This window comes from Bacillus rossius, chromosome 12 (assembly GCF_032445375.1).
Source record: "Bacillus rossius redtenbacheri isolate Brsri chromosome 12, Brsri_v3, whole genome shotgun sequence".
NCBI classification, from domain to species: Eukaryota; Metazoa; Arthropoda; class Insecta; order Phasmatodea; family Bacillidae; genus Bacillus; species Bacillus rossius.
Window position 1 is genome coordinate 18,176,981 of NC_086339.1, and position 19,005 is coordinate 18,195,985.

The window sequence follows — 19,005 nt, forward strand, 5'->3', positions numbered from 1 at the left end:
CGGCCCAATCGTGAACACAGTCCGAGCGTGTAAAGGTTTGCAATCTAACTTGCGGCTAAATGAATGCGCGAAATTTCCTTATCTCTAATTACGGATTCCGAAAAACTTGTACGTCTTTTTAAAACGTCGTTATGAGAAATCGCGAAATTTCCGAAGGATTCGCGGATTAATTTATCAGTATGCCAGAATCCAAACACTTATACTTTAATATTGCTTCTGTGACTGGCTCAAAGTTTATCTAAAGAACTCTGAGTCAGTCAAAAACCCTTCAACCAAAGAAGTATCGAATCGCAAGAATCCCAGTCGCAGGGTCTCACAAGTCAAGTAGCCAATGAGCAGGTGGCATTTTCCCGAGTATGTAAGGGATTGTGAAGTCTATCCTAGAGATAATTGAAACCACGAATTTTTCTATACCCTAGCTAAAGGGAGTGCGGACTCCATACGGTTTCTGTCAAGGAGGACTACGACGTTTTGTAAAAGTGGGAACCAGTGATGAGTTCATATTTCCCATAGTACGTGTTGGACTGTGCAGTATAGCGTGGTAATCAAATACTTATGATAAATTACACTCTCTCTACTATAGTGATTAATCGAGGAAAAAGTCTGATTGATTGCTAGGTTTCAATTAGTTACGGTTATCTGCAAAATTTACCACTTCATTGGCTTTTTCCAGCGAAACAAGCTTGTATGGTGCTTTAATACGCCAATGAGTAGAGGGATGTATTTGATGAAGGTATTTATCACGTAAATATTCTCAGACAAGCTGTATTTTAAAACATTGTGGAATCGCCATTTTTTTTCAGGTAGCCTACAAGTCTATTGTCAGCACTCGGATCACAGTCATTTCCTGCAGAATCAAACGTGTCTTGAATGACCATGAAATCACAAGAAAGAAATCGGGCATACCTTATTGCAATCTAATGAGAGCTAGAACATTTTTTTTTGGTAAAAATTACCTGCCTTTACCAATTAAAACGTAACTTGTACATTGTAGAAAGCCTAGGATTCAACTGAAAATAACCATGTCTTGTCAAATATTGTTTGATTCTAACCAAAAAAAAAAATAGTGCGAGGAAGTTACAATATTTTGTATACTATATTACACAAAATATTTTCTAGAATTAATCAGCATATCTATCGATAATGTCTGTGACAAGAGTGATCGATAATTAATGTCGTTAAATAAAATGTTCCACATGCGTTCTAACCAAAAATTGTTTTAATTAAGTGAAAATAATCTGGTTATGGGGGGAGGGGGGAAATAGGGTTGGTTGGATTTTAGAAAGCTAGGTTGGTAGATGTGGGAAAATATACAGAAAACAAATCACGGATATTTGAAGAGGAATCAGGGAGATAATGACATAAACAAATCTGTTAAAACGGGACAGTCTTAGATTGTTAATTTTTAGGTGCCCTTAAATAACAGGTTTCGAACAAAAAATCAACTTATTCGTGTAGTCAAGTAACTGAGAACTTTTTGCACTGACATAACTTTCGTTGGGGTACACGAATGAAAATACGCCTGAAGTCGCGAAATAACTTTTCGCACGTAATCGTGCGAACATCCCCACGTTTTGAAAATACGTATCTCAAATCACACAAGCACAACATATTTTCCTCGTGATGTCACTCCATTAGAAACATGCATACGTGTGTGTATGCGTAATTCTACAAACATTCTATCAATGCGGTAACGGGGTGGAAAAAAAACGTTTGGTTGGCATCGTTATAATAATTTGACATAAAGAATGTGAAAGCAATTAATTAGCAAAGCCGCAATTATTTCACGGATTCATTGGGCGGGAAAGTAGACTTGAAGCACATTCACGGTGATGATTGGACTGCAGTGCTCTTGACAAGTACTTGACCTCCCCGGGCCAGTTATAAACAAGGAGAAAAAGTGATTACCCAATAACGCGTAAACATCATTGTTATTGGCCAATGAGCATTCTGAAAAAAGCATTAATTAATAATAGGCAAGTTGAGTCCAGCCTGAAGTGAGATGAATCCGCGTTGCTCTATGAATTAGTTACCGTCAGTGATAATATGTATGTATAAGCTGAGACTGAATTGAGGACTTCAAAACAGCGTGGTCTGTGGCAATTCTCTACCTGTTAATTAATTTGTTTAAACAGTATAATACCGTTTACAACGCATTTTGCAAATAAAAAAAATGGTTGTCTGTAAAGTCGGTTTACGGACGATAGTTTAACGTGACAACGTCATAACAAAACATTGATAAATGATAGTTTAGTTAAAGTACTAAATTTAAAAGCTACTTTTGAAAAGCCCGCCTTAACCTATTTAATATAATAGTAGATTCATAGGCCAATCGAGTGGAAGAGAGATAGATGCGGTGCAAGCGTACAATGAGCGTAACGGGACACAGCGTAACGGGGCAATGTGCGTAACGGGACACTTTTTCGTGCGTGCAGCCGGCGTTCATCGATTTATTAGACGTCACGTCAAAAAAACCTCCGTGTTTCATAACCGGTATAAAATGCTAAGGCGCGGAAAGACGATGACGGCGTATAGTTCGGCACTAGTTTGTTTTCCTGCCAACTTTAGCACGTTAAACACACCAACACGCGCTAGACAAGTGACGCGTGGCACCCAGACCGAGCGCACACAGCAGAGAAAGCCTTCTTTCACCAGACCCATCTATACCCGGGGAAAACAAGCAGCCTTCTTGCGCCAGGGAACTTCCCGTACAGTGGGTCCACTTCTCGTTTCTCGAAATAGTCGCCTATTTCGGTCCAAATTAGAAAGCCGTTCGCACGCAAAGTCGCGAAGACGGAACGATCGGAAGGCCTTACATAAACCCCATAGACATGAAGCAAAATGTGGATTCTTTGAACAGTTTTTTTACTGTGGAGGTATGAGAACGAATCAAACATACACTATACGAGATGAAAAGATTATCCACATTTCACAAATTGATGATTTACGTAAACAATCATTACGTTATAAATCTACCAACGCATAGAAGATTTATGTAATACCGCTAAACAAGAAACAGTGTCAAAGGGAGAGATAGGAATAGAAAAAATCATCGTTGAGTCCAGCATTATTTGGGTCATAACACTTTTACATCGTTTGTGAACTGAATAATACTGCCAATAGACATTATTTTATGGATTTTGTAAATATATTTATACGTAATCGCTGCATTAACGAAGGCCAATTTCCAATTTAACGTTAAAAAAATGGTTACGACTAATATCGCAAAGGCATACTTGCCAACTTTTACGATTTTTTCGTAAAATTTACGAAAAACATACGTCTTTACGATTTTACGAATCTTATAAATTTTTTACGAATTTTTCCAGTTTTTGTTGACACTTCTGATATCGATTGTTGCGACCTATTTTGTTCCAAGTCGATCGATAAATCGAACGCTTGATCGTTTACGAATCGTTTTTGGTTGGTTACGCCGCCATGTTGTGTCTTTGATATCGTGTTGTCTATTGTTGATCGTCTGTTCGTAAGCGTTTCGGGTGGTTTTTATTTGGCATGGATTGATTGCGTAGCATCTGCAATGGGCGGTGGCGTAAAAAAACATTATTGGCAGTGTTTTCGTAAAGATTATTCGGAAGAATTCTCGTTCATTTTGAAGTCGGACAAAGGTCAGAAATATGCATTCTGCAGTGTGTGTAGGTGCGATATTAGTATTTCTCATGGCGGAAGAAGTGACATATTACTTCATGTTAAATCTAATAAGCATGCAGGCAACGTTCAAAATTCCGAAAACAGCCAAAAAATCAGCACGTTCTTCACAAACAGTTCAAGCGAAGATAGCGTCACACGTGCCGAGTGTTTGTTTACGTATTTTTTGATTGAACACAACGTTCCATTAAGTGCAGCAGACCACGCGGGCCCTTTATTCCGGAAAATGTTTCCGAAATCAGAAGAAGCACAAAAGTATGCGTGTGGCCGGACCAAAACAACTGCAATTGTTGAAGAAATGGCGAAAGATTCAAGGGACGACGTCGTTAAACATCTGCAAACAGGTCCGTTCTCTTTGTCAACTGATGGTACAAACGATACAGACTCCAAATTGTACCCGATTGTTGTGACGTATTTTGATAAAAATATTGAAAACATTGTGTCTTCTGTACTTTCACTGCCAGATTTGCAGGGCGATTCTACCGGACTAAATATTGAAAATTTAATCATAAACGAACTTGAACGTTTCAATATTCCTTTAAAAAACATGATTGCTTTTTCGGCAGACAATGCGGCAGTTATGATGGGTAAGAAAAATGGTGTAGTTGCGGTTTTAAAAAATCGACAAGAAAACCTTTTTGTGATGGGTTGCCTTTGTCACCGCATTAATTTAGCTGCCGAGAAGGGTACTGACAATTTGCCACTGAATGTTGAAGAGGCTTTGACCGACATTTTTTATTACCTTGAAAAGAGTGGTAAGCGGAAAGATTGCCTTAAAAAATTCCAAAACTTGCATGGTTGTGAAACCAGAAAAATTTTAAAACATGTCTGTACGAGATGGTTATCCCTGGGAAAAAGTTTGACAAGATTAGTAGAGCAGTGGGGCCCTTTGTTAAGTTTTTTCAAAGACCAAGTAAAATGTGTGAAACCATCATGTTCTGTGGGGATAAGTTCATTCACAATACCAAAACAGCCAGCTTCAGATCATTCAGTTCAGCCATTAGTTTCAAAGTCATCTAAATCCTCACAACAGGGCTTTTCCCTAAAAAGGAAACACTCAGAAAGTGAAGATAAGATAATTACCAAAAAAAACTGGTACTTCACATAATGAAGGTAAAAGTACATTTCCTTCAGTTAGATCAGAAAATCAAAAGTCTCTCGTAAACATTACCAGTGGCAGTTTAAGTCGTGAAGAAAAACTGTTCATGTTTTTATCATCATCTGTGAACAAAGCATTTTGCTTGTTTTTACTTAACGTAATTCCCACATTTGATAAATTTAACACCATTTTGCAGTCTTCACATCCACAGATTCATATTTTGGGAGAATTAATTTGTGATTTGTATAAAGATTTATTACTTCGATTTGTCAAACCAGTTGCATTTAAAAATTCATCTTTGTTTGATATAAAGTATCATCATGCTGATAATCAGAGGCAAGACAGTGAGTTGATAGTTGGTACAGCAACATCAGAGTTTGTTAATACATTGAATGACAAAGATAAGAAACTATTTTTCTCGTCTGTCAGAAGTTATTTTGCAGCTTCTTGTGATTACATTTTAAACAAATTTCCCATTAAAGATGAACTTATTAGCAAAGCAAGAGTAGCATCGGTGGAGAATGTAGAAAATACCAGTTTTTGTGATGTCAAGTTTTTCGTAGACTTATTTCCATTTTTGCTACCAGTAGATGAGAACGAAACCAGAGAATCAGCCTTGGATTCTCTTCAAAGCCAGTTTACCAGTCTGCAACTTGAAAACATAGATTTGTTAGTCCCTAAAGATGACACTGTAGTGAAAAAATGGGTTAGTATATCACATGCAAAAAATGTTTGTGGGCAGCCTAAGTACGACAGACTTTGCAATGTAATGTTTGGTGTGTTGACAATACCACACAGCAACGCGGAGTGTGAACGTGTGTTCAGTCTGGTGAAAAAGAATAGGTCCCAGTTTAGGTCTTTGTTATCAACCAGAGTACTGGAAAATATTTCTGTAATAAAAAGCAAACATTCAGACAAGTGTTTTGAACACATGTTCAGTGAACAATTTTTAAAGAAGGCTAAGAAAGCAACAGCACTGTACTTAAAAAAGTAACAGATGTAGTTAAGACTTTTTTTCCCAACCTTCATAACATTATCTTTATTAGTTCTTTGTATGTGTTTTATCAGTATGTTTGGGACTTGGTAGTGACATTTTTGTCGGTCTGCTTCATTGTGTTCAGGCCTTTAGTAATGACTATTTTTTCCTTCGGAAGTTCATCAAAGTCTTCGGTTTTTTGTTACACATAACTAGGACTTAGTAATAAGTAATAATCAGGGAGTCATTTTGTGAACTAGATTGTGCTGAAGTTTATTTTATAACTGACTGGTGACAATAGTACTCTGCTGCATTTCATGTAATTAATATAAGTTTTTTTACAGTTTTAGTCATAAGAATATTTTTTATGTGTGCTCTAAAAATTTTACTATAATTTGAATGTGTTTTAATATCTGAGGGTCTACATTAGTACATATATTGGTGATGTTTAACAAATAGTTGAAAAAAAGGATATAACTTAATCCTTATTGTAATTAAGCCTATGGTACTGCAAAAATTGTAATCAGGTACACTTTTAATGCCAATTTTTGGATGAAATGTGTGAACATCAGTGTTTAGGCCTAAAGTGTTTGTCAGTTTGTTTAAGTGGGTTTTAGTAAATGTCTTATGGGTTTATTTTAGAAATAGGGTGTTTTTAATATTTAAAACAAATATATATGCATTTGTAGGATCATTTATTTTTTAAATGAAAAAATGCCGCGTGGATTTTACGCTAAAATTTAATATTTTCGAGAGTTTTACTAATTCTTATTTGGAAAAGTTGGCAAGTATGCAAAGGTTTAGGTGTCATATTGATGGCCACAGTGAGATTTGTCTATTTCCCTCCCACAGTCGTCCTAGATTTAAATAGTATAGAAAACCATTGATGACATACATACCTTATCGAAGAAGCAGCATACTTACACAATAAGAGCTATGCCCCAAAAATTTTACTGCAAGAGTAGAGTAAGAAAATAAGGAAAACGTCTTGAGTAACGCTAAGAGTGTATGTAGTTTTGTAACGATGTAAATCACTACCTACTTCACCATATCTTGGCATGTCAAGTAATAGCACGAGTTCACTATCCAGAAGTAAACCACTCAACTGCCACGTCTTTCAGTGATACGGATATTTTATTAGTTACTTGGAGTCTAACGTGAACTGGTAGCGAAGAACAGGCCTATACTGTAAATGTTTTTTTGTTTTTTTGTAAATGGAACAAGACATATTCATGTAAACTTACATATATTTGTAAATTTGTACATTCACATGAAAAAAAAACTGCATCACTACAAAATATTATTCGCAGTAATACTGGGTTCATTTATACTTTGTGCTGTCCCAGTACCTCCAGTACTTAAAAGTTATTTGTAAATCGTTCCCTGAATATTTTTCTAGTATTAACTGCAAACGTAAATAGGCATATAAAAACAAAGTAAAATCCAAATATTGGATGAACTATCTTTTCCGTGGCTTATAAAATATGGTTGAATTAATAAAAATATAAAATTATGCGTTAATTTTCTTTAGAAATGTAAGCAACAATAACCGTAGGCATGAGTTGTGCAAAGTTATATCTTTCTTGTATTACAAACTATTGCTTGGAAACTGGTTTCCAAAGAAATCTGTGTGTAAAAGACTGTTTCAATGTTTTCACGATAAATAAAAATTCACGCACGCGCACCATCCCCCTGCCCCTTCCAACCCCAACGTTGAATGCGACGGAAGCTTAGAAACGGAAATGCGTTACAACTACGACGCTGCCGTCTGTGGCGGATTTTTTCCTTGTTTTTTTTTTTATCTCTTATATCGGAGCCGTTTCATCATATAGTTTAAAATTTCGGGTCTGCCAATAAAATTATTCAACAGTCGACATAGCTTCTTCGGGAGCGAATTCTAGCGGCGGGTGCGGAAACTCTACACGGGATTAGCGTCCTAAAAATTTAGTTGAAAACACAATTTGCGTATATTTTTTTAACACCTCGGCATTATTTTAAAAAAAAATTCTGTGTTAAATTTCGTGTCCGAAAGTCGTATAAAAATTGTATTTGCAACATGAGAACACATGAATTTGCTCGTTACCGAGGTCACATGTTTACACATCACTGGCGAGTACTAAAGACTCGTTCACAATTTTTGTTTCTACGTTTAATGTTCGCACGCAGCAACAGATCTGCCTTCGTGGCGTGTTGTCATTAAAAAAAAATAATAATAACGCGCTTTAAAATTAGTTCTGTAACATGTGTGTGGACGCCACAGTATTTACGTTACTATGTTCTCGCATAGAATATTCTGGCGCCACTTACAAAGCATGTTTCCCCATCCCCAACTCTTGTCTGACAATGATTTATGGGTTCGCTTAACGCCAACAATTCTCACTTCACTGCCAAGAGCAGTTCATCCGCAAAATTTTTTCTCATCTTGAATGAATTAAATCTTTAGAATTTTTGCTTTGAAAATTTTTAGTTATTCTTCCTGAAAAATTGAAAAAAAATTCAAATTAATAAATATATCAATCTTTGGCTAAAAACTTTAACTGATGAAGAGGTTTTTGTAATATTTAAGTAAGGTTTTATATACTGTATTGATTTGTATACTTCTACTTTCCTTTTTTTTGTCTTTTATGTATAGTATTTTTTGAAATAATGTTATACTTGCTTTTATTTATTTTAATTGCTCTTTTAAACTTTAAATTTTTTAAATACTTATGTACGATTTCTTAAGTTATTTGTATTTATTTATTGTTATGATTTATTAATATGTTTAAAGTAGTCAAAACACAGCTAAATGTTTAAAGTGGCTAGATGCACTCACACATAAGCTTGCTTTCGTGAGTAATACATTTTCCTGTTTAATTTGTGAATTGTAATCAATGTGTAAAAAAAAATAGGAAAATTAAAAAAAATATATGTGGGCTCTACACAGAATTTTGTTTTGCGGGCGGTAAAGGATGAGAGAGACAGAGAGAGAGAGGAAGAGATAGAGAGAGAGATAGAGATAGAGAGAGACCAACCGACAGACAAAACACCAGCTAGGTTTCAAGAGATTTTATGTAAGTCGTTACAATTTTACGTAGATTTAATTTCAAATTATGGCTTCCGTTAGGGAATGTAAAAATTCGCAGTTTCAGTTACCTGTAGGAGAGACTCCAAGTCCTCTACATATTCGGGGAAGTGTCACCTGTTCATTGGTTTCCGAATCACGTGACGTCACAACCGGGTAGGCATATTTCGGTTGAGCGTTTCTCGTTGGTCCAAAGTACACCACATACATATTGTGAGCCAATGGCAGCAGCAGTACGAAAGTATATGCACTTGAATTTTAGCCTATCACGAAATGTATTCGCGAATTTTTCCTGTCCTTAACCATAGTACATATAAACTAATGGGATGCCTAATGTTAATAGTGACTGGCTACTTCAAACAGTTGTGAAGTCATTGGCCTTTAGGATTGCATTCGTTCTTGGGAATGATTCCAACAGAAATAATAATGCTAATACACACTATGTTAAAATATACGTAAATCTCTTGCGGCGGTATCTCAAGATTCGGGTAAGGTGGCGAATAAGCACAACCTTGTTGGGATACAACCGTAATCTAAAGCCCAGACCGTATTCCATAACGTGTCTAAACCCAATTCCCTGTTAGGTACCGAAAAAGCAACCCGAGGCTAGGAACTGATTTCAATGGATTCTAGCAGACGTTTGGCAACCATCGATATATTTTCTACGCCAAAATATCCTACAGATAGCATCACTACCGCGCTAATTAAATGACGTAATATATATATATAGTCATGAAATAACAGTAATGACGTAAAATAGAAAAAAAAAACTACATTGGCAAAACGAACGAAAATGTTTAGCATTAAATGCTTCAAAAATTTCGATATGGCTAGGGACTGGAGGAATTCGCGAGTTCAAATGACGTCCAAACGTGAATCGGCTGGCGAGGGCAGAAGCGGGTGAGGCGGGGAACCGAGGCTAGGTACCGTGAGGTCCGGCCAGTCGGCGCGCAGCACCAGCGTGTGAGCGCGCTCCCCCGCCCGCCGCTGCACGGTGGTGGTGGTGGAAGTGTGCGTCGTGACGCGCTCGGCGCCGCGACGCCTGGACGCCACCACCGCCCGGCGCCGCCGCCGCAGCACCTGCAGCCTGCCGCCGCACAGCGAGTAGCGCTCCGGAGAGTAGCTGGTGGTGGTCACCACCGTCGCCTCGTCTTCGTCGTCCTCCTCGCCGCCGCCAGGGGCGCCGCGGTCCGCGCCATGCCCGCGCCGCAGGTTCGCGCGTCCGCCGCCAGGGCCCGCCGACTGCGGCTGCTCGCGCGCGACTGCCGCCTCCTGCCCTGCCCCTCCCGCCGCCGCCGCCGCCGCCGGCTGACGCAAGTCGACGACGACGCCGCCGCCGACGCAGCGCTGTAAATTTGCCAGGACGGGCGAAAATAAAAGAGGAGCCCCCCTCCCCTCCCTCCCCGCTTTCCCCCTCCCCCTTTCCACAACCTCTCCTAACCCGTCTCGCGACACACACACATGCAGAACCAAGAATTCTCAGAAGACCGCAAGGGAAGCTGTACCGATGAGGTAATTTAACCCGCAAAGAACGCCGGGAAATTCTTTTTTTTTTTTTTTTTTTTTTTTTTTCGAAAAGGTCTGAAGTGAACCCTCTCAGCTGTTGGGAACCGCGCGAGCGGTCCGGGGGTTCGGAACCTTCCCGGCGCGTACGGAAATAAAGGGCTGTACGTGACGAAACGATAATCAGCTCGCCTCATATACTCCTCGTTACCACGGGGGTTCCCAACCCCCACCACCGGACCTTTTTTTTCCTCCTTCTCTCCTCTCTCGTGGTTTTATGACGGACGTTAAAGAGAGGGAGATATATGAGCTCGTACACGAGACGGCGACGGCACGCGTGGACTCCCCTTCCCCCCTCCACCCCTTCACGCTCTGTCCACGCTCCACCCACGCACGGCCGGGTGAAGTGTTGCAAGCCGTGCCGGCGCTTGGTCGCGACTGTACTGTCCTCGCACTCGCAGCCCGGGTACTGGAGAAGGGGGGGAGAGGCCGCCAAGTTCCGCCAGCGTCGAGTCGAACCATGTTGTCTGGTTCATATTCTTGTCATTACTATTTCCTGAAAACGTTCTTCTTGCTATGTTATCATGATTCTAGTAATTCTGTATTTCCTACTCATTTCGTACTACCTTATCACCTTTAAAAAAAAAAACATTTATTTTGCGCCAACAACACATTCTACTGTGCTCTGATTGGCTCTTCCCTTAATTCTCAAGGAAAAAATATATACTTAATATAACCATCTGATTTAAATCTTAAGACATCATATGGTTCGCACAAGACCCCAAGACCCGTCAAAATTCCTACACGACCATCATAAATCATTACACTAGTATACATCGAGTCATATGTTAAGTACACGACTAGTTCTTAATTCATAATTCTTAATTTTTCAGTCGTAAACCCAGCTTTACACTCACTTGCCCCGAAAATAACATTACGAGGACTCTCCGAACTGAAAGTGTAGTACACAGGTACGAGAGTAAACGAATCTGTGCACTTCTCGCTGCCAACTCCCGGGTAAAAATACTACGCCGTTTTGGAGAATCCATTTTGTCGTTTAGTTTACATTTTATTGGAAACTTTAACAATCAAAAAATTCGCAAAATAATTTCCACTTTTTTTTTTTTTTTTTTTTTTACCAAAATTACGATATTTAATGGAGAAATGAATATTTAAAAAAAGGTTTATAAAGAAGTTTCAACTAATACATGCCGCTGATACTGATATTTACTTTAGGGACAAAGTTAAAACATTAACTGGATCTAGACTGACACAGATTTAAGTGTTTGAAAACTGAACTTAAATATTTATTATTTTCAGCTGAAATATTTTGCTGGTATTGTAATAATTTATAATAAAATACATGTGAACAAAATTGTGGCGAATAGAGGATTTTTTTTTTCGGGTTAGAGGGGTGATGATTGAATAACATTTGAATTTTTTTTAATATTTTGAACACGAATATTCGAAAAAAAACCTTACATTACTATTGACACTAACATACTGACCTTTATAGACATACAGAATAAGCCGTAGATGTTGTAACGATTCACTTTGCATCGCCTGAAATAACATACTGTCCTCACTGATATTTTGCAAAGATTTTCTCCAATCCCCTGTGTCCACCACTGTTTATAAAGGCAAAACGTTACAATATCCGAACTCATATACAATACACCACAAGGGCACGTTAAGTAGACGGGGTAAAAAGTACGTGTAGCTGTGCTGTGTACTTAAGGAGCATGTCTAATCAAGGGTGTATTTGGGTTCATGACGCGAGATGTTAAATGCGACGTAGCATGGTGTAGCCTCTTAAGCGCAAGGCTGTGAACTGACGAGCAGTCTTCTCGTCGTGCGTAGTAAAAACTTTACGTTAAATGGCGGAGAAATGAAGATAAAGGTACAATGCAAGTCCCTTGGGTGCTTTTGAAGATTCCGTACTGGGCGTTTCATGTATCAAAAGTATTATTAAGACACGTGGTTTAACCTTTTTCACTCTTATGAAAATACAGTTTAAAATAAACTGAATAGGGAAAAATAAAACATCTAATTTGCCATAAGCGTATTCTTGAATGCTTTTCGTAAACAGACACATTGCAGGGAAATCCTGAGCAGTTTTCAAATCGCGTTGGTTTTTTTTCTGAAGCTCTGCGCGCTGTGTGCGTGCCCGCGTAGACTGGGGCCTTAAATTCGGTTCACGGGCCTATACACGGCGAGATCTGACTTTCCGGAAAAGAAAATTGTGTCTGAAGAACACAGGACGGCCGAAACACCCCCAAAGGCGAGGGAGGTAGGGAGGGAGGGCAAGCCAGCCTGACAGCGGTTTTGGAACGCAGCGTCCTTAGTTCCCCGTCAGTCCCCAGTCATTACCGACGCAATTTCTCTCTCTTCCCCCCCCCCTCCCCCCGGTTCCTTGCTGGAGTTCCTTGTTGTTTCACTGGCTCGCCTGCTGTAGGCCTTTAATTGTCGAACGCTAGTCAGTAATTTAGTCACGCCTTCCAGGAGACAGGCGTGGCCTTTTCCGACCTGGGAGAGTGTGGGAGCAAGGACGCTTTGAAGTCATTGGCAGCTGCCGCTGATTTACTTCACGGGGGAGTCACGACTCCTGCCGCAAGGCCCGGCGCGTGTGAACTACGCGAGGAATGCAACGGACGCAATGACGCAATGACGCAATCAATGCAAGAAAACCACGATCGCGGTCGTTCATTACCAGAGGCGTAATTCCAGCCTTTTTTTTAACTGGGCTGGCAACACGTACCGGTGGCCTGGGGTGTGTAAGGAAGGGGGGGGGGTCCGGGAGTCCTCCCCTGGGAAATTAAAACAAAAACTAGCATTTAATTGTTCGTTTTTAAAGCTTTTTCGGACTATTTTCTTAAAAAAAAAAAAAAAAATGCTAACACTCTTTATACTGGGTTGGACGATTCTGGGGTACCGAATTACGCCCATGTTTATGATCACCCGACAACTTGGAACTGTAAAACATTTGAAAACGAATTTATTCCCTGGGATTCTTTTGTCATGTTTATCATGAAAACATATGAAATTTTCAATTATAATTTTTTTTTTTTTACTGTGTGAAAGTTTACCAAGTGAAAACGTCATGTTTGTATTTAAAAAACATTGTGGCCTTATACGCACATGACGTCTGTGTACTTAAAAGTTTATAAAACACTTCACTTCAAATATGGCCGTCGAAAACGCAAGCTAAATCAAAGAATGGTGGAAGTTGAACAATACTTGCGTTGCATGATTGCGCTTTGCGTAATTTATAAACAGGTACTCTAAAAACGTGGACGGTGAACTCCTTGCGTCATGCGTTACTTGCGTAGTTTATAAATCCGTCCTTACGGGTGCAGGCTGTTCGGACGTAAAGGTTTGAACGCATTTGTTACTACGGTGAATTGTCTTTAATACGGCAGGTTCGGGACCACTGCCACACCGGATTAACGATTTTGCCGTGTTATCAAGCGTAAGTTTTGATTTTAACGAGCATTATCAAGTGTGAAGATATTAACTGTGACCCTCTAAAAATTAGGAAACAATTTACTTTGATGAAAATTGACAGTAACGATATTAAATGAGCGAAATATTTTTACCATGCTTTTATTAGCTTGACCTGTAGCCTACATATATGTGTTTGGACTAGGTAATAAAATCTTTCCATTTAATTTTTACCCACACTTCGACGTACGAATGTGTTTAAATTTTGCATACATATAAAGTACTTCTGACAATACAATAGTTTGATAACTTAAGACCTTAAATTTAAGGGAGAGTGAAGGGTCAGAGGGTCAAAAACCCACTAATTTAGAGCTATGAGTAATAACCATGATTTTTCTTTTTGGAGTATTTCCGAACCAAAAGGTCGGGTTATGGTGGAAAATATGCCGGGAAGGGAAAAAAAAGGGGGGGGGGGGGAAATAAGACCCTTAAATTTAAAAAAATTTCAAAACATTTTTTTCTTTCGATTTAGAGTGTTTCCAAGGTCGGGTTATGGTGGAAAATGTATCCGGAGGTAGGGGTTAAAGCCCCAACATTTTTAATGCTCCCGTAACCCGCCTTGGAGGCTGATTTTTGGAAAACCGCTCAGTTAATGTGTATGTAAGATAAAGAACATCACTACTGAGTTTCAAGTCTGTAGACATATACTTGAAAGACGGTTAAGAGATTTCATTTTACCTAGAACTCACAAATTTATATCAGTCTTCCTTTAAATTAGTTTTTCAAAACGATAAACGTTTGTTATTTAATCATACATGCACGTGTACGAAAAATGGTCCTACATTAAGACGTAGATTTAACTTTCCACGACAGCAATACAGTGAGACTTGGATAGTTTCTCATTATTCTGATGATTTTATTCATAATGGAGGAAGAATTTGCCTACTTAAGAACCGAAAGTAACATGCTTGGGTTAATAATTATCATCCAGATCTCTTGAACAAATGGAGTGGCAATATGGATATTCAGCCATTCGGTTCAAACGAAGTAGTTGCCTACTATATTGCCAACTACTTGTCAAAAGCAGAGACCACAGGAATACAACAAATACAGCGCAAAAAATCCGATATCTCATGTAAACTTATTTCGGATTTGTATGAAGATTTTTAATTGATGACAAGTATCAGCTGCAGAATATGCTTATCGTATATCTCACATTCCTTTACGTGATATTTCGCGAAAATGTGTGTTTCTTGAAACATGAAAACCAGAACAGGGGTAAAAAGTCATTTCAATTTGACAAGACTGGGCACACCTCTGTATATTGTAACGATAATTTTGAAAGGTATGAAAACATCCTTTAGAACATCCTGATTATGATTTCTCAAATATGAGTCTTACAGAGTTTGCGATGTTGTTCGAACCCTTCTATATATATAAAAAAGCAAACAAAGCAGAATAAATTGTTGATCATGACGCTTATGAAAATCTATCAAAGAACCGTCGTTAACTAATCACATTGAGATATTGCAAAGAATGATTGCAACAACCGTCCCTGTAAGAATGCCATACTTCATAGCGTCATCAGATCCAGAACTCGTTTTTTACAGCTTGCTAATTCAATACATGCCTTACTGGTCAGAAATCTAATTACTAGAAGAGGTTTATAATGCAAAAGATACTTTTTTAGCTCTAGAAGATCAACTGTAAGCAATAATCAAACATGAGCAGCAACATCGGGAACGTGACCAACAGCTTGAAAACGCATTTAATGAAGTGTATGCTGTACGTAAGATAACAAGAAAAGTTCCATGTAATGTTGGCGGATTAGCTGTAATGACTATATTACGTGAACATTAACGACTAATTTTTAATTTAATTGTAACAAATATAGATTTTAATCACACGCTTCACACAACACAAAATAAACCCCTGACTAGGCGAGGTGTGCAGCACGTACATTGTCTGAATCATGTCGGTATTCTGTGGCTGGAGGCTGAGGAATTGCGTAAACTCACAAATGTGCTCAAGTTCATTTGGGGGAATATTAGCGCTCAAAAATCTGGCAAGGGGAACGTTTTCCTGTCACGAAACAGGAGTCGCCGCGCACAGAAAACATCCTTCTGAAACAATACCCGATAGCACGGGGTCGTACTTCCGGTCCTGATGGGGAACCCTCGCGCAGACGATATGCTTGAAACGTTTACGAGTCGGAACGCTGCCAGGCCGTTTATCAGTTGTTCCTTCTGTCAGGAGAGACAGACAGACACCTCCTCCTCAAGCCTTCGGGAGTCACCCTTCCGTCATCCATCAAGCCTGCGCGCGTCTTCTCTAGTTTCTAGTTTCTTCGGACGCGAACGTTTCTCGCGCGTTACCTCCGCCGTGCTGAATGCAGGGTCGATGCCAAGGGGGGGGGGGGGGAGTTAGGGGTTTTAACCCCCCCTCCTTAGCCATCATTTTTTTCTTATCTGAAAGCAGGTTAGCTGAAAGCCTGGGTGTCTTACTGCTATCACCGGCCACTGCACTGGATGGGGAAGAGTAAGCGAGCCCTAGTGGTTCTCCTTCCCTTCCCCTACCCCTGTTGCGAGCAGAAGCTATAAGGTTGTGACGCCGTGACGGGTCCCAAGTTTTCAAATATCTTACACCTATTGTATTTAACCAGCGCGGTAATTATAAGCAGGTGGTGACTAGGTAATTCTTCAAGCTAAAGCTAATTGTTTCCAGGAATAGGCCAGTTCTGCCGAAACCCAACCATTTTTATTCCTTTTTTTTTTTTGTATTGTCGAGCTTCGAGCATGATTAATGATTTTGAGTGGACGTGGACAAGGCACTTGGATTGATTAAAATATCTTTAATTAATTTCTTACTTCATCACTCAAACAATTTTTTTTTATTAAAAAATTAATAATATTTTTACCATTACAATATTTAAAGTTAATTACCGAAAACTGCTCAAATAGCACTATTTTACACCTTAAAATCCAAAATTTTTCCGGACCCCCCCCCCCCCCCGCTTTAATAGGGGGGAGACTGCTTCTTAACCCCCCATACACAAATCCTGGCTACGCCACTGGCTGAATGACTGGGCGAGGGGGTCGGCGTGTTGACGCGACGATGTGTTGAAAATATGCCAGTCCGCGGACATGCGGGCGCGATGTTTAGCAGCCGCGGAAGGGCGTTAAAAAAAAAAAAAATGAAATGAGTGAGATGCCGGATTGCAGACAGCTCGCCGGGCGACGGCCGCCGGCTGTTATCGGCAGCCGCATCACAGAGCGACTCGTCGCTGTCACCCTCGTGTCTCCTCACTACCCTCCCCCCCCCCCCCATTTTTTTTGACGTGCCAAAATGCGTGGTTCGGGCGGTGTGGCGGCTCGGATGATTGCGTTGCCCTCCCCCCTCCTTACCCGTCAGTCGCACGCCCCCTGCTGCGCGCAGCGGCGGCCGATTGCACCGTCACGACGGCTGGGTTTGTGAGGGGGAGGGGGGAAGTAGGAGGTGTTGCGGTGACATGTCACACGTCCACGTGCGAAGCTGGAAACCACAGTGGCGTTGTGACGGGGTGACCCTGTGGACTGGGGTTCACAGAGCCCCAGTAAGGCGTGACGACACCGTGCGGGAAGCCTAAAACTCATGAAGTTTCGGTTCCCTGCAAGAATTTCCGAAGATTTCCGAAGTTTTGCGTTTTGGTACTAACGCCACTTCAGCCGCTAAATCAGAAGTTTCCAATGAAAACAAGCATGTTGTGACTGACCTAAGCTGACCTGACCCTTTGATTATTTTAATTTCAATTTTCGAGAGAAATCCGAAGTTGCACGAACGTGGTAGGGAACCGAAACTACGTGAGTTGTAAGCTTCCCACACCGTGCCTGAGTGTGTGTGTGTGTGTGTGTGTGTGTGTGTGTGTGTGTGTGTGCATGAATCTGACATCTCGAGTGGCTGTTAAATAAGCCTCTAGACTTTTTCGGCTTGTAATAGAACCGTTCGCTGTACCAGCTGCAAAAAAAAAAAAAAAAAAAGGTGTGGGGCAGGCGAGTTGCTCTTCAATCAGCCAACCGCCAAACGAGTCCGGGGTGCGCAACTCGCGGTCCGTGCGTGACACACCATTGTACGGCCGGCGCCGAACCATGACTCTTTACTACGCAGCCGTTCTGACGTCACGCCGCGTCGAGACTACTTTACGTTGGGACGTAAACGTATCTACGTTTACTCCCCTGGAGACCAGACGACGGCGCGGGAGTGGCCACGAGTTCGGGCGGGTCTTGGGAGACTCGCGTAGTGGCGGGTCCCGGGTGGACCAGAACACGACGGGACGTCCGCTGGGTGGACTGCGTCCTCCCGATGTACAAGGAATGCCAGTGCCTGTGGACATCGGCCCTGGCGCGGTCACTGGTTCGAACGTGTAGACTGAGTAGACTGCTCCACAACCAACAGCACGAGTCCTCGTGGTCCACTGCCGGAGTGGACCTGGGGACTGGAGGAGGGCGAGGACCGTCCGGCGACTCGGGACCACAGGTAGAGTGGACCAGCAGGAGGTGGAGCTGGTCGACGGCTTCTGGGCGGGAGTGGACCAGGATCTCGTCACCACTCACCACGTTTTACTTCCAAGAATTAAATATGTGTATAATTTTCTGCTTGTAATTTGAGTTAATATATAATTTTTATAACTTAATTATGTTTATCTAACTAGACTCTATACATACCTGCCGTTTTATAATGAAAGTTTAATTTTTTAAAACTACCAAACGATATTTAAAACAAATATTAACTCTTATTACCATTTTTACGAAGAAAAATATACAATAAATGAGGTTATAGAAGCTAAATCGAGTGGATTGCTCAGATGTAGAAGTACATAAAGTAAATTTCTGGTAAATGGCTACAACGCAGACATTAAAAAAAATATATATATGTATATATACTTGCATTAATTATTACAAATACCAGATAGTGTGTAGCATGAATTTTGCGATAATGATCGCATCAATACATTATTTGTCAGTTTTATAAAGTAAATCACATCTGGGACACGTTTTAAACCCTAAAAGGTGACATAAATATGCCATAACACAAAACACCGGTTGAGGCCCGGCAGTAAATATTTATTTTTTCTCCCTCCACCTGTAAGAGTTACAACAAAATGTTATAAGCCTATACATATTTATTACAATTATTAAATTATGATTAAAGACCTATAACTTAGGCCGTGCCACGTAACTTTTCTAAAATTTGACAGTTTTCTTAAAGTGGTGACAACGC

General features: G+C 40.3%; 1 protein-coding gene across 1 annotated transcript in view; it reads right to left on the reverse strand.

The window, feature by feature from the left end:
• LOC134537261 (uncharacterized) overlaps window positions 1-19,005 on the reverse strand; it is a 124,653-nt gene that overhangs the window by 43,525 nt on the left and 62,123 nt on the right. The window contains exon 5 of the mRNA XM_063377532.1: window positions 9,733-10,152. Within this exon, the coding sequence (XP_063233602.1) occupies window positions 9,733-10,152 (420 nt within the window). The remainder of the gene's footprint in view (window positions 1-9,732; window positions 10,153-19,005) is intronic.